This window comes from Trichomycterus rosablanca, chromosome 4 (genome assembly GCF_030014385.1).
Source record: "Trichomycterus rosablanca isolate fTriRos1 chromosome 4, fTriRos1.hap1, whole genome shotgun sequence".
Lineage (NCBI taxonomy): Eukaryota > Metazoa > Chordata > Actinopteri > Siluriformes > Trichomycteridae > Trichomycterus > Trichomycterus rosablanca.
In genome coordinates, this window is record NC_085991.1 from 49,123,500 (window position 1) to 49,139,612 (window position 16,113).

General features: G+C 43.8%; 1 protein-coding gene across 7 annotated transcripts in view; it reads left to right on the forward strand.

Moving 5' to 3' along the window:
- The window catches only part of LOC134312466 (adhesion G protein-coupled receptor L2-like), a 270,296-nt gene that overhangs the window by 169,199 nt on the left and 84,984 nt on the right, over positions 1-16,113 (forward strand). For all 7 annotated transcript variants that reach the window (XM_062994433.1, XM_062994436.1, XM_062994438.1 and 4 more), the window contains 3 exons: positions 10,781-11,083; positions 14,116-14,219; positions 14,408-14,593. In XM_062994433.1, the coding sequence (XP_062850503.1) occupies positions 10,781-11,083; positions 14,116-14,219; positions 14,408-14,593 (593 nt within the window). The remainder of the gene's footprint in view (positions 1-10,780; positions 11,084-14,115; positions 14,220-14,407; positions 14,594-16,113) is intronic.

Sequence of the window (16,113 nt, forward strand, 5' to 3'; positions counted from 1 at the left end):
GCGGACGCACTGCGAGATCGAGCAGCGAACGACGCCGTCAGGTGTAACAGACTGTACGTTAGATAATACATAAATAAAAGTGAAAACATGCGGCGTCGGATCCGTCTGAGCTTTTGAAGTGGATTAAAGAACCGAACAGACTGCTCAGATCGGTGAGAAATCAGATCCCATCACTCCTGCTTATATAAACACATTATAAACACGTAGAAGACTACAGAGCGCAGTGCCCAGCCACACAAATGATGCCATCGTTTGACCGAATGGGCACAAATTCCCACAGACATACTGGCTGGTTAGGAGTGATACCAGCAGAACTCTCATTTATTCTGTCATTCATTCATTCATTGTTTTACCATATCTTTATCCTGGTCGGAGTCACAGTGGGTCAGATTCACTGGGCAAAGGCAAGAAACACTCCGAACGGGTTGGCCAGTCCATCACAGGGCAAACACACACACACACACACACACACACACACACACTCAAAAGCTCCTATCTGCATCACTGTGCCACCACAAAGGTGCATTTAAAATCTTAAAATGACATTAAAGATGACAAACGTGAAATAAATTCTTTAAACTTTAATTAAACTTCTTTAGTTAAACTTTAATTACTAAGCCACTCAGGTGGCGCAGCGGTAAAAAGACACGCTGCAACCAGGGCTGGATTCTGAGTACATGGTATTGAATCCAGCTCTGCTTCACTGGTTCGAAGCTGAGTGGCTGTATGAGCAACGAATGGCCGGTTGCTCAGTTGGCGGGTGGGACAAAGAACCGGATGTGGGTCTCTCTCTGTCAGAATGCAATTACGACCTCTGCCGGCTGATTAGAGGCGCCTGCACAGGAGATGAGGAAGAGTGCCCTTATGGTGCGTCTCTCCGCATGCAACGCTAGGTGGCGCCAGACTCATCAATGTGTGGGTGGCAAAAATGCATCCGGCTGCTGCTCATGTTTCGGAGGGGATATGGGTTAGCTTCGATCTCCTCGGTCAGGGCAGGGTTCGGCATAGACAGAGAGGAAGCACGATGCAAATTGAACAATTGGATGCGCTAAAGGGGGAGAAAAAGGGAAAAAATTAAAAAATAAACTTTAATTACTTAACATAAAGTGCTCTGAACATGAAACTCACATCGTCTCACTTCCTCTCAGGTTCTCTAACTTGATTCTCAGATGGCGTCCGGGTGAAGGAATGCAGCTATAAACCATTCGTAAAAATTTACAGACAACGTGAGAATAACGGTGGGATCAGCGCATGTTATTATAATATTTTTAACTAAATTAGTTTCAGTAGTGCATTATTGGTTTTCTAGCAGTAAAGTACGCCAGCTTACCATTACTGCAATCACCAGTACTGGGATCCAGGGTTCGAATCGCAGTGGTGCTTTTCCCCATGTAGTGTAATGCAGTGATCTTCATTTTGTTCTAGCAGCGGCTCTGAATCTCTACGTGTCCTTGTTTTTTTATTCCTTTACACCAAGTGACCAAACTGACTTTTAAAATGAGTTAAAATGACAGTTAAGACTGAGGCGAGCGCTACACCCCCTTCCACCCCCCGGCGTTTCTCTCTCCGGCCCACCGGTGAAATTGTTCGGCATAATCAGGAGAAAATTGCAGAGCCGGCGGACAGGACACGTCAACACAAACAGTCAGGCGGACGAGGCGGTCGTTTACACCGGTCGCTTTGTTCTTTTACTTTAACTGATCCAACACGGGTGCAAAACATCATCAGGTGGTTTGGGTCGGATTATATAGGAGCATGAACGCTCGCCTGACAGGATTATGGACAACCAGGGGTTACAAAAGTATTGGGACGCATGACCGTGAGCTTGTTGGACATCCCATTCCAAAATCAAAACCTCTTTCCTCTTTTATTCGTAGCTTTAGTATCATTTACTCTTCTGGAAAGCCTGGAAAGACTTTTGGAGTGTGTCTGTGGGAATTTGTGTCTGTTCATTCATGCAGGCACTGATGTTGGAGCAGAAGAGAACGCCTGGCTCAGTCTAAGCGTAATTCATCCCTAAAGTGTTGAGTTGGGTTGACACAGGGCTCGAATGGAGCTTCACTAGTCAAACCAAACCGTGTCTTTATAGAGCTGCAGGAGAGAGGGGACTTCCCCAAACTGTAGGCACAATATTAAAAGCATTTCATTTTTAAACACTTGTCAGCAACGAATGTGGCAGAAATGACTACATTCAGTCATTAGAAGGGCTGTCCTGTCCTGTCCCAATACTTTTGTCTGTACAGTGTACAAAGTCAAAAACTTGACGTTCTGTCTCTTCAGTGGAAGGAACTTTAGGGAAGGTCCTTTCCTGTTCCAGCATGGCTCCGCCCCATGCACAAAACAAGCTTCATAAAGACATGAAGAGAAACTCCAGGTTCCTGCACCTCAGGAGTCCTGACCTCAGCCCCATTCAACAGCTTTGGGATGAACCGGAACATCAACTGAGGCTTTCTGCCATGCAAATATAAACTCTTTTAATCGAATGGGCACAAATCCCCACACACAAGCCCGTTCAGAAGAGCGGCTGCTGCTCTAGCTGGTAGGACCACATAGAGGTTACTCTAGGACGTCCAGCAAAGCTCATAGTCAGGTGTCCAAATACTTTTGGCTATATGTGGTATGATAAGTAGAAGTATTACATAAAGAAACACTCAAGTAAAGTCCAAATGCATCAGCTTTGTTACCTCCTATTTCTGAATTAGTAAAACTGCCAGGCCGCCTTTTCCACCCTGAGCTCTTCATTCACGAGTGTGTGTGTGTGTGTGTGTGTGTGTGAGGATGTCTCGCTAATCCACCTTGCAGCACCAGTAAAAGTGAAAATGTGTTTTCGGGGGCGACTGATGTCAGTTTACGGTACCTGATTACCCACGGTTCTGTAAACCAGCACAAAGGTGGCGGGTGTTTTTTGGCAAGGTGGAAATATCACATATCTGGCAACCCATCATCGGACCTGGATGTGCGTTCCCCCTCGGCACACACGCGCCCGACGGGCCGAGGTCCAGGCCGCCGATCTGGAACGTCGTTTCTTTAGTTTCTTCGTTCCGGTAAAATATGCGCTTCATTATTTGCAGTGAGAGAGCGGAGCAGCCGGGGGGGCTCGGATATGTGATCCAGATCCTCGAGGTCGTGACACACTACTGATTATTTACTCACATATCCATGTAGTGAAACCAGACCTAGTGAGACTGAGGCTGCTGGACGTCCTACTCCAAAACTACGGTGGGTTATATAAATCTGCGGCTGAACATCCTACAGGATTTTGGAGTGCGTCTGTGAGAATTTGTGCTTGTGCTTATTTACTAAAAGAAAATAGAGCTTTTGTGAGGTCAGACACTGATGTTAAATGCCTGGCTCACAATCAACATTCTAATTCTACCCAAAGGTGTGCAGTAGGCTTAAGGTCAGGGCTCTGCACAGCTCCTCCACACCAGGCCAAAAATATTTGGACACCTGACCATGAGCTTGTTAGACCTCTCATAGTGACCTCCAGAGGTGGAAAGAGTACTAAAATATTGTACTCAAGTAAAAGTACTATTACTTTAATAAATTTTTACTTAAGTATGTATAAAATTACTAGCCTAAAAGTCTACTCAAGTAAAAAGTAACTCATGAAAATGTACTCAGAGTAAACGTTACTTAGTTTTAACAGTGTGTGGGGGGGGGGGGGGGTGTAATGCAAACGGGACAAGTGGATATATATCTCACAACAGCTGTTTTTAATTAAAATATAATAGAAAAAAACATGTTGATACAACATTTAACATTTTATTTTAGTACAGACCATCCCATAAAACTTTTTCAAACTGTATAACCACTGAAGTCGGCATAAATTGTGGATTCTATAGACCAGCTTTCTATTCATCACTAACAAATACCGAACAACAGTCATACTGCAAATCTCATAACTCAACACAAGTCAAGGTTACAGGTGGTGTGACTTTCACTAAATGACCCAAAGAAAACCTTCAAGATGTATAAGACAAAACTTTGCCGTTCTTTAACATCATTATGTTATCAAATAACGAAACAAACATGTTAAACTTTTAAAATCACCCTTCCCTCCTTACTCTATACCTAGATTACAGCTCCTTTATTTTAGCACCAGTTTATTTTCCATCCTGGAATTCACTGCAGCAGTTTTCCAGACGCCATTTTTTTTTTCCGTTTTTTTTAGCGTTTTTTTTTACTCAGTAACGGATCTTATTTAAAATGTAGCGAATTACAATTCCTAATACAAAACATACTTAAGTAAAAGTAAAATTACAGGTTGTAAAATCTACACAAAAAAACTACTCAATTACAGTAACGCGAGTAAATGTAACTCGTTACTTTCCACCTCTGGTGACCTCTATATGATCTTTTCAGCCACTCTTTTTAGAAGACTTCTTACAGTATGTGCTCAATCAGTCAAAATATGAGAGCATTTATGTTAATGAGGACACGAATATGTTGTTTTGTTTTTCCTGGCTGCTCTACTTCAGTTTTTACCCCGGATGCCCTTCCTGATGCCACCTTTCTATTCCTATCCGTGCACCTACCAAGCCTAGACTGTTTTAAGCCCCTGGACATTAGCCAATAGCCGATAGCGCTGCTATCGTTATTATTATTATTATTATTAATATTCCTTATGTGTGCCTGTAATGTGAGATTTTAGAGATGTGGGACTGCACCGTGGGTGTTAGGTGCCACCTTTAAACACTGGACACCGGGCAGAAATGCACCCAGGAAAAGACATCAGGTCATCAGAGAGTGAAACACCACTCACACACTTCACCTGTTGTTAAAATAAAGCGTTAGAACTCCACCGAATCACAGTGAGAGTCATAATCATAAAATTAAGAACAGCTGGAAACAGTAGCAAATCTACCAGTGTGACTTCATTGTTAAAACAAAGCTTTAGGACTGCAGCGAACCGCAGTGAGAGTCACAATCTCCAAACTAAGAACAACTGGAAACAGTAGCAGATCTACCAAAGTGTGACTTCATTGTTAAAACACAGCATTAGGACTCCAGCGAACCACAGTGAGAGTCACAATCTCCAAACTAAGAACAACTGGAAACTGTAGCAAATCTAAAATAAAGGTTTAGGACTCCACCGAACCACAGTGAGAGTCACAATCTCCAATCTAAGAAAAACTGTAAACAGTAGCAGATCTACCAAACTGTGACTTCATTGTTACAGCAAAGGTTTAGGACTCCACCGAGCCTCGGTGTATTCACACAGCCTTTTCCCACCCAGCAGACTCTGTGACCATTTGTGCCTGCTAGATGGCGCCCAGCCGATTGGTATATATATTTTATTACCGCTTGTTTGCTTTCTCAGGAGTTAGTATGTAAAAAAGCAGGACGGCCGCCTCCATAGCAAACTAATGAGGTCGGATGCAAGTTAAATGACTGGGAATGCCAAAAAAGATTGGACGGCATTAGAAGTGATGAATCTGAGGATTGTCGATCGCTTGTTTGAAGCAAAAATTGTCAAATCTGATTTTGGATGGTTCTGATTGTGCTTAGTATTCAGTCAGCTGTAGTTCTTTTACTAAATATTTTATTAGCCAGTGTGTGTGTGTTTGTGTGTGTGTGTGTGAGAGAGAGGATATCTGTGTTTATGTGCATCATGATCTATAATAAAAACCTCCTCCCTCCATCAGAAATTCTGAAAAATGCTTCACAGCCTTTTTATCTCGGTCGTGTTGAGGCGGATTTTCCCTCCTCGAGTCTCCGGCTCCCTCAGACTCACTTTATCAAAGAATTAGGCCGAGAGAGATAAGGAGGCGCGAGCGGAGAGGAGAGCAGATAGATGTTAAACGCGCTCAGGCTGAGTTTTGTCTCTCGCCGCTGACATTTAATCAGGCTGAAGTGACAAACGGCTCCTGCGAGGACGCCGCTCAGGCCGACTGAAAATTCAGTGATTCTTCTTCAGACGTTTGCGTAGTGATCAGTTTCATTCCAGAGCCAGAAAGCAGCAGCGTTTCGGAGGGGTAGAGGCGCTTTTATTTCTGTATTACCGCCGAGAAAGTGGCGACGTCGACGATTCTCTGCTCTTCACAGAGGCCGTTATCACAAGCGTCAGAGATGTTCACAAGTCACAAAATACAAGTCAGAGTCAAGTCACGAGTCTTTAGGCTAGAGTCTGAGTCAAGTCACGAGTCTTTAGGCTAGAGTCCGAGTTAAGTCATGAGTCTTTAGGCTACAGTCTTAGTCAGGTCACGAGTCTTTAGACTAGAGTCCGAGTCAAGTCACGAGTCTTTAGGCTAGAGTCCGAGTCAAGTCACGAGTCTTTAGGCTAGAGTCTGAGTCAAGTCACGAGTCTTTAGGCTAGAGTCCGAGTCAAGTCACGAGTCTTTAGGCTAGAGTCCGAGTCAAGTCACGAGTCTTTAGGCTAGAGTCCGAGTTAAGTCATGAGTCTTTAGGCTAGAGTCTGTCAGGTCATGAGTCTTTAGGCTAGAGTCCGAGTCAAGTCATGAGTCTTTAGGCTAGAGTCCGAGTCAAGTCACGAGTCTTTAGGCTAGAGTCCGAGTCAAGTCACGAGTCTTTAGGCTAGAGTCCGAGTCAAGTCACGAGTCTTTAGGCTAGAGTCCGAGTCAAGTCACGAGTCTTTAGGCTAGAGTCCGAGTCAAGTCACGAGTCTTTAGGCTAGAGTCCGAGTCAAGTCACGAGTCTTTAGGCTAGAGTCTGCGTCAAGTCATGAGTCTTTAGGCTAGAGTCTGAGTCAAGTCACAAGTCTTTAGGCTAGAGTCAAGTCACGAGTCTTTAGGCTAAAGTCTGAGTCAAGTCATGAGTCTTTAGGCTAGAGTCCGAGTCAAGTCACGAGTCTTTAGGCTAGAGTCTGAGTCAAGTCACGAGTCTTTAGGCTAGAGTTTTAGTCGTCATGAGTCTTTAGGCTAGAGGCCAAGTCATGTCACGAGTCTTTAGACTAGAGTCTGAGTCAAGTCACGAGTCTTTAGGCTAGAGTCCGAGTCAAGTCACGAGTCTTTAGGCTAGAGTTCGAGTCAAGTCACGAGTCTTTAGGCTAGAGTCTGAGTCAAGTCACGAGTCTTTAGGCTAGAGTTTTAGTCGTCATGAGTCTTTAGGCTAGAGGCCAAGTCATGTCACGAGTCTTTAGACTAGAGTCTGAGTCAAGTCACGAGTCTTTAGGCTAGAGTCCGAGTCAAGCCACAAGTCTTTAGGCTAGAGTCTGAGTCAAGTCACGAGTCTTTAGGCTAAAGTCTAAGTCAGGACACGAGTCTTTAGGCTAGAGTCTGAGTCAATTCACGAGTCATTAGGCTAGAGTCTGAGTTAAGTCACGAGTCTTTAGGCTAAAGTCTGAGTGAAGTCATGAGCCTTTAGGCTAGAGTCTGAGTCAAGTCACGAGTCTTTAGGCTAGAGTCTAAGTCAGGCCACGAGTCTTTAGGCTAGAGTCTGAGTCAATTCACGAGTCATTAGGCTAGAGTCTGAGTTAAGTCACTAGTCTTTAGGCTAGAGTCTGAGTCAAGTCACGAGTCAATATAATCTACACAAAACATATATTGGAAATGTAGCGTAGAAATAAAGAAATAATCTGTAAGTTCAGATAAAAAACCACCACAGATTAGCGAGTGTATTTAGCCGTTTTACTTCGTGCCTTTACTTTCCTCCTCATTGTGTAAATGAATGTAATTTCTGTAACAAGAAGGTTCCAGTTAAAAGCTTCAACTGATACGTTTTGTTTTCATTACAGAACAAAAGCGTTTGATAAATCACGGCACAGCGGCCAAAATCCAAAACACAGCAACAAACATCATAACCACTGCTTACTTTAGCTTATGTTCTTCCAGATGCTATTACATTTATAAGCGTGTGTCCCATTAGGAATAGAATCCGTTATTTTGCAAATGTGCTTATAATTAAAAACCTCCAAACTTTTCCCAGTTGTGAAGTAAAACAGGAACTCGTTAGAAAGCCGATCAAGCGTTTCATTACCACGTCATCTGTGTGACGCTGCAAACTGAATAAATACAAATAACAGCATTTCTTACTACAAATTACAATCAGAAGCTCTGATTGGTTCAGAAAGCGGTTCTTACAATCATTAGCGCCGATTCTGTAGGAGCGTTCCATTCACATGATCTGTTACTGTGAAGTGCACTACGTAGGGTATTCCACCATTTTTGTTGAGAATCGAATCCAAAGGAGGGAGTAGGGAGCGACGCTTCATCACTACACCGGAAGCTGGCTGGAACATTTATTCATTGCGTGCGTTGCAAGTTAAGACGGACTGAGCGATCAGAATGATGTCGGATCATATATATATATATATATATATATAATTGTCACACGTAACTAATGTTAACACATGCTGTTGACTTTTGTTGTCCACAAGTCATTTTTGCGAGTCACGAGTCGAGTCCGAGTCATTTTAAACGAGTCAGAGTCGAGTCTGAAGTCACTGTGTGTGCGAATTACGTGTGACTCTCTCCTGTGGGGTTTTACTGGTAACCAATACAGGCCTGATGGTGCATGTCCACTAACCCCCTCCCTTGCTATCAGGCATAGATAATATTCTACCTGCTGGACATTTCGGGTCCCCTTGGGCCCCTGGTCTACTCAGGGTCTATACAATCATCCCCATTTTACTCCTAACATCAGTTCTTGCTTGTATTTTCATTAAAATCCACACGATTCATGACGGCTGCATGGTGGCTCTGAAGATTGAGTCTCGATGTGCTACTGCTCATGTCTAAGCCTGCGTTCACATTCACCAAACGGTCGGATGACGTAGTTTTAGTTACAGCTGGCGATTTCTGGCGAGAGGAGGCAATGTAAAATAAGCAATAAGAATAGTGTCTAAATATGCATTTACGTTTACAGCATTTAGTGGATGAATACAGCATTTAGTGGAGGTTTTTATCTACAGTGACTTGCAGCGATCCCTTCATTCATGAGTGTGTGTGTAAGTGCTACATCAGCTCCAGTAAAAATGAAAATCTGTTTGCGGGGCGACTGATGGCAGTTTGTGGTACCTGATAACCCACAGAAAGTTCTGTGAGAAAATCGAGCTCGCCGTGAGCCAAGACGAAGGTGGAGGGTGTTTTTTATGGCAAGGAAGAAATGTCACATATCTGGCAACCCTGACAATCATCGGACCTGGACCTGCGTTGCCCTCGGCAGACGGGCCGAGGTCCATGAAGATAGGATGTCTAAATATGCATTTACATATACAGCATTTAGCAGACGCTTTTATCCAAAGCGACTCCCAGTACTGTGACGGTATTCTGTCCAAGCAATTGAGGGTTAAGGGCCTTGCTCAGGGGCCCAACAGTGGCAACCTGGCAGTGATCTTTTGATTACTAGTCCAGTACCTTAACCGCTAGGCTACAACTACCCTAGCTAGATATGCATAAGGTACAACACTCTGTGAGGAGAGAATAACCTGGACCGGTGTATAACGCCGTCTCACTGAGGCGTGTGATGAGAGTCAGGTGATCTAAAGCGCTGTGATCACACAGCCGAGAGCAGAACATCGATCGTAATGATTTATTTTATACAGGATAAGAGACGTGCAAACAGCAAGCGATATGATGACCTTCACGATAAAGAATGTGGCTGAATAAAAACATTCTTCTAATTTTAGATTAACAGAAGTAATAATGATGGTTCTGAATCTCCCAGAGATCAGTCACTAATGCTGTTATAAAACTTGACAGTTTGAGACCTTTGTGTAATCATTGTTGATTCTTGATTGTTTGGGTTTTATATAAGTGAAAGTGCAGATTTATTATTATTATTATTATGATTAATTATTATTGTTATTATTAATTATTATTATTATTATTATTATCATATCATCATCAATCATTATTATTATTATTATTATCATATCATCATCAATCATTATTAATATTATTATTAATATTATATTTGTTATTGCTATTATTATTATTATTATTATTGTTATTATTTTATTATTATTATTTATTGTTATTATTGTTGTTATTATTATTTATATTCATATCATTATTATTATTATTATTATTATTAATTATTACTATTAGTATTATTATTATTATTATTACTGTTATTATTATTGTTATTGCTATTATTTCATTATTATTATTATTTTTTATTATTATTATTGTTGTTATTATTATTTATATTCATATTATTATTATTCATATTATTCATATTATTATTATTACTATTATTATTATTATTACTGTTATTATTATTATTATTTTATTATTATTATTATTATTATTATTACTCATGTTAAGAGAATCATTAATACAAGATGACTTTGGTGTAAAACCAAGGGACTTTACATTATCTCAGTACTTTAAGTAGACTTGCACTGTCCACAGTCAAATAAGCTTTAAATCACCTTGAGTAAAAAACCTGGGTAAAAAAAGAAACGTCGACATCAACAAGCATCAGAATCAACAAACTTTGTTCTTATGTACCAGCAAAGCCTGTGGTGATGTACAGGTTGGATGACACTGTTGCTGGTACCTGCTGCATCTTCACATTTATGACTGATCTGTATGGCCATTCAGACAAATTTCCGTGTGGATGAAGAGGCCAGTCTGGGTTTATTTTGGTGAATAAGGCGACCTTGTCATGCATCTTTTAATAGTTGCAGTCAAACTAGCCCTATTTATATGGGCACAAAGACGTCATACATGACACTAAATCATAATAATAATAATAAATGTACTTAACAGCTATTATAGAACTTATTTTGATCCAACACATTCTAGATTACCCACAATTCACTGAGATTTGAGTAGAAACGCTAACAATATAATCCACTCTTCCATCTCCTCAGTGTCGACGGTCACCAACGACATCACATCAACCGCCTCACCCAGTAGAACCACGACGTCCACCAGCTTCAGCAGCAACCTCACCCCACGAGACCTAGCAAACTCCACCGTCACGGTCGGCCCCAAGCACGGCCGAGGGGCCCCGGATCCCGCGCCCGAGAACTTCGGGATCCCGGACCCGACCGGCACCAGCCCTCCACCGTCCAGCCGGCGCTTCTGCGAGAGCACGGAGACGAGGGACATCGTGTGGCCCCGGACACACAGGGGGGTGACGGTCGAGCGACCGTGTCCCAAAGGAACCAGAGGTACGTGGTACGATTTTTGCCTGATTGAACTTTGACCCAGTTTCAAAGCTCCTCCAATGAGACGAACTGTTGATATGATGCTGTAAAAGCGCTGAGCGAAGCAGCGGTTCCTCATGTTGAACTGGCTCGTCTGGGTCGAGATGAACTCTGGGGTTCATTTGGCCGCGGGAGTTCATTTACGCCGCTGGTTTATGTATTTAGTCGGGTGATTTGTGTGCTGTTGTGACAGCTTGTTTGTAGATTAAACAGGCCTCCAGCCTTCTCCACGTCTCGATCCGTTTCATCATTTGGATAAAGGCCGCGTGAGAATAGCTTGGCCTCGGCTTTGAAGCGGCGGTAATGAGGGCCGGTCTGGACACGCCGGCTTCTCTTCAGATTTCAGATTTTCCTCTTTTACAGCTCGGTTCTCTTCACCTTTACCCGACGGTTTTCTACGTGGAGCGGACCTTTTACCCCCTGCATCATTTACGTTTACGCTTCATTCCACGTTCATTTCTTGATTCGCTGCTGATTCTCTCCAGCTTTTACTAATGATGTTCTCAAACCTTCTAGATGAAGAGCTCGACCTCGGCCGTGAGTCGGTGCTGCTCTGGTTCATGTTGATCTTTCTTCTCTGCTTCTTCCTTTAATACTTCTAAACAGCTGCGACTGCCGTGGTTCCATCCACCTTTTACTTCTCGTTCCATCACATTTCTGTACTTTTGTTCTCTTCACCTCGGTCCCACAGCCTAATTCTCTTCACAGTCCTCTCTCTTCTGCTTCTGTTTTTCTTCATGTTCTCCCCTTATGTACTTTATTACCACTGGGAACTGGCGGGAACTACTGGAAACTAGTGAGAATTAGTGAGAACTTGTGGAAACTAGTGGAAACCAGTAGAAACTATTGGGAACTAGTGAGAACTAGTGGAAACCTGTGGGAATTAGTGAGAACTCGTGGAAACCAGTAGGAACTATTGGGAACTAGTGAGAACTAGTGGAAACCTGTGGGAATTAGTGGAAACGGTGGGAACTACTGGAAACCAGTGGGAACTCGTGGGAAACAGTGGAAACTACTGGGAACTAGTGAGAACCAGTGGGAACTAGTGGAAACCTGTGGGAACTAGTGGAAACCTGTGGGAACTACTGGGAACCAGTGAAAACTAGTGAGAACTGGAACTACTGGGAACCAGTGAGAACTACTGGGAACCAGGGATACTACTGGGTACCCATGGGAAATCATGGGAACCAGTGAAAACTAGTGAGAACCAATGGGAACTACTGGGAACCAGTAAGAAGTACTGGGAATCAGTGGAAAACTTTAGGAACCGGTGGGAACTAGTGAGAACCAGTAAGAACTAGTAGGAACCAAGTTGATTACCACTTTGATTCTTCAAAGTGGTAATCACTTTGGTAACTCTTGAAGCCGTGATGCCGGATTGCTCGGTCCACTCCGGTTACTCTGGGTACTCTTCCTGGTGTTTCTGTGTTTAGGGTACTCACTAAAAAAGCAGAATGTGGCGGGTTTCAGACGCTGTATTTAATACTGTGTGTTATTAATTAACAATATTATTATTCTAGCTTGGATTGAACATCTGCGTACAGATGCTATTTTCCTTCTACCAGGTGTGTGGGGATTCGCCTCGCTCTCGCTCGGACGAGCTGCGTCCTTCCTCTTAATGATTATTTTCATCTTCGTCCTGTACAGTATTTAAATTCTGGCGAAACCGTCTTCTGTACCTTATAGTTCCAGCTCTCAGTTTCTATGTTCGGGCTTCGTTAGCTTCACTCCGCCCTCTTTCTCTTGATTTTTTTTCCCACAATCCTTCTCTAAACCTCTTGGTCAGTGTGAAGTGGCTCAGTACAAACGTCTTTTTATTATTCACCTCTGGTTTTTCTGTTTGCTCTCCTTTAGATTTTTTTTTCACCTTGTGGTATCATGTGGTTACGTCCTCTCTCTTCTGCTTCTGTTTCTCATCCCGTTCTTCCCTTATATACAATGGGAACCAGTGGGAACTATTAAGAACCAGCAGGAACTACTGGGAATTACTGGGAACCAGTGAGAACTACTGAGAACCAGTGAGAACTACTGAGAACCAGTGAGAACTAGTGGGAACTAGTGAAAACTAGTGAGAACCAATGAGAACTAGTGAGAACCAGTGGGAACTAGTGGAAAACAAGTAGGAACTACTGGGAACCAGTGGGAATTACTGAGAACCAGTAGAAACTAGTGGGAACCATTGGGAACTAGTGGGAACTACTGCCAACCAGTGAGAACCAGTAGGAACTAGTGGGAACTAGAGGGAACCAGTGGGAACTAGTGGAAATGGTGGGAACTAGTGGAAACCTGTGGGAACCAGTGAGAACTTATGCGAACCATTGGGAACTAGTGGGAAACAAGTAGGAACTACTGGGAAACACTGAGAACCAGTGGAAACTAGTGGGAACCAATGGGAACTAGTGGGAACTACTGGCAACCAGTGAGAACCAGTGGGAACTAGTGGAAATTACTGGGAACCAGTGGGAACTACTGAGAACCAGTGAGAACTACTGGGAACCAGTGAGAACTACTGGGAACCAGTGGGAACTACTGGGAAAGAGTTAGAACTAGTGGGAACCGGTGGAAACTAGTGGGAACCAGTGGAAACTTGTGAGAACCAGTGAACTTACTGGGAACCAGTGGAAACTAGCAGGAACCAGTGGGAATCCTTGAGAATTAGTGGGAATTAGTGAGAACCAGTGGGAACTACTGGAAACCATTGGAAGCTAGTGGGAAACAAGTAGGAACTACTGGAAAACACTGGGAACTAGTGGGAATTACTGGGAACCAGTGAGAACTAGTGAGAACCAGTAGGAACTAGTGGAAAACAAGTAGGAACTACTGGGAACCAGTGGGAATAAGTGAGAACCAGTGTAAATAACTGGGAACCAGTAGGAACTAGTGAGAACCAGTGGGAACTAGTGGGAACCAGTGAGAACCAGTTCTTTTGACTGATATTTTGAACTGTACCTGTTCTAAATGGACTGTCTCTCTCTCTCTGTGTTCCCGTGGTTCAGGTGTCGCCTCGTACCTCTGCACGGCGCTGAGTGGAACCTGGAACCCGAAGGGACCGGATCTCAGCAACTGCACCTCACACTGGGTCACGCAGGTGGCGCAGAAGGTCAGTACCACAATCGTCTTCTGTGCTGCTGTTATTATGGATATCGCACATTTCCATTCCTGATTGTTGACACTCCATAATTTACCGTCCGTGTGGTAAATTTTACCAACACGGCTCTGCTGATCCTGCCAAACACCCCCCCACCCCCCCAACATTAAATCCGCCGTGTTATCTGTGTCCCTGCTCAGATCCGGAGCGGAGAGAACGCCGCCAACCTGGCCAACGAGCTGGCGCGCCACACCCACGGCCCCGTGTTCGCCGGCGACGTCAGCTCCTCGGTCCGGCTGATGGAGCAGCTGGTGGACATCCTGGACGCTCAGCTACAGGAGCTCAGGCCCAGCGAGAAGGACTCGGCCGGACGCAGCTTCAACAAGGTACGCTGTCCATTCTGCAGTGAGGTCAATTATGCGACGCTTTACCCTGCGTTCACGCAAGCACGAGACTAGTCAGAAGTAGCCGGAGTGATGTTAATTACGCAACGCTTCACCCTGCGTTCACGTCTAGCGCCAGGTGAGTGTGAGCGGCTGGTCTGTAGGGGGCGTCGATCTAAATACTCGTCCCGCCGACCTCCTCCACCCCGACGTCTCGGGCTTAATGGATTTCTGAGCTTCATCTCGTCGTACGCTCCGCTACCCGCGTCTCCGTTCCTCCGGGCCCCGTGTCTCCGCGTTAGCGTTATGTAAGCTAGTTAGCTATTCAGAGAGACGCTGTTAATTGAAACAGGGGCAAAACGGGCTCCCGCGCGGCGGCGGCGGCGTCTCAGCCGTGCCGGCGCGTCGTCTGATTGCGTCCTTCAGACGCTTGATTGTGCGCAGGAATGTGGTAGGAATGCTGAGGCTGATTTTCAAAGCTCGTCTAACTCTGTGTGTGTGTGTGTGTGTGTGTGTGTGTGTGTGTGTGTGTGCTTTTCTTCTTCTTCTTCTTCTCTCTTACATTCTTCTTCTTCTTCTTCTTCTTCTTCTTCTTCTTGCTTACATTCTTCTTATAAAGCGTCAAAAGAGAGAAAAGACGTGCAGGGCCTACATGAAGGTACATACACTGTGTATCTGCTTCACTGCATGAGGGATCACTGTCTGTCTCTCTGTTCATCTATCTGTCTGTCTCTCTGTTCATCTATCTGTCTGTCCATCTGTCTGACCATCAGTCTTTTACTTTGCCCATCAGTTTGTCTCTCTGTCCATCAGTGTCTGTCCATCTATCTGTGTGTCCCTCTGTCCATCTATTTGTTTGCCTGTTCATCTATCTGTCTGTCTGTCCATCTATCTGTCTGTCTGTTCATCTGTCTGTCTGTCCATCTATATGTCTGTCTCTCTGTCCATCTATCTGTGTGTCCCACTGTCCATCTATTTGTTTGCCTGTTCCTCTATCTGTCTGTCTGTTCATCTGTCTGTCTGTCCATCTATATGTCTGTCTCTCTGTCCATGTCTGTCTGTCTGTCTATTTGTATCTCTGACCATCAGTCTGTATCTCTGACCACTTGTGTGTCTCTCTATCTATCTTTTGATTTATCTTTGTCTTTCTCTGTTCATCTATCTAACTGTCTGTCTGGGCATCAGTCTGTCTCTCGGTCCATCTGTCTGTTCATCTATCTGTCTGTCTGTTCATCTATTTGTTTTTCTCTCTGTCCATCTGTCTCTCTATATATCTGCCTCTCCGTCCATCTATCTGTATCTCTGTCTGTCTCGCTGTCCAACAAACACTTTGTCTTTCTATTTGTTTGTCTTTCTGCTTACCTTTATCTCCCTGTTTATGTCTGTCACTATTTCATTCTGTCTGTCTCTCTGTTCATCAGTCTGTCTCTCTATTTGTGTATCTGTATCTTTGTCTATCTGTCTGTCACTATTTCATTCTGTCTGTCTCTGTTCATCAGTCTGTCTCTCTATTTGTGTATCTG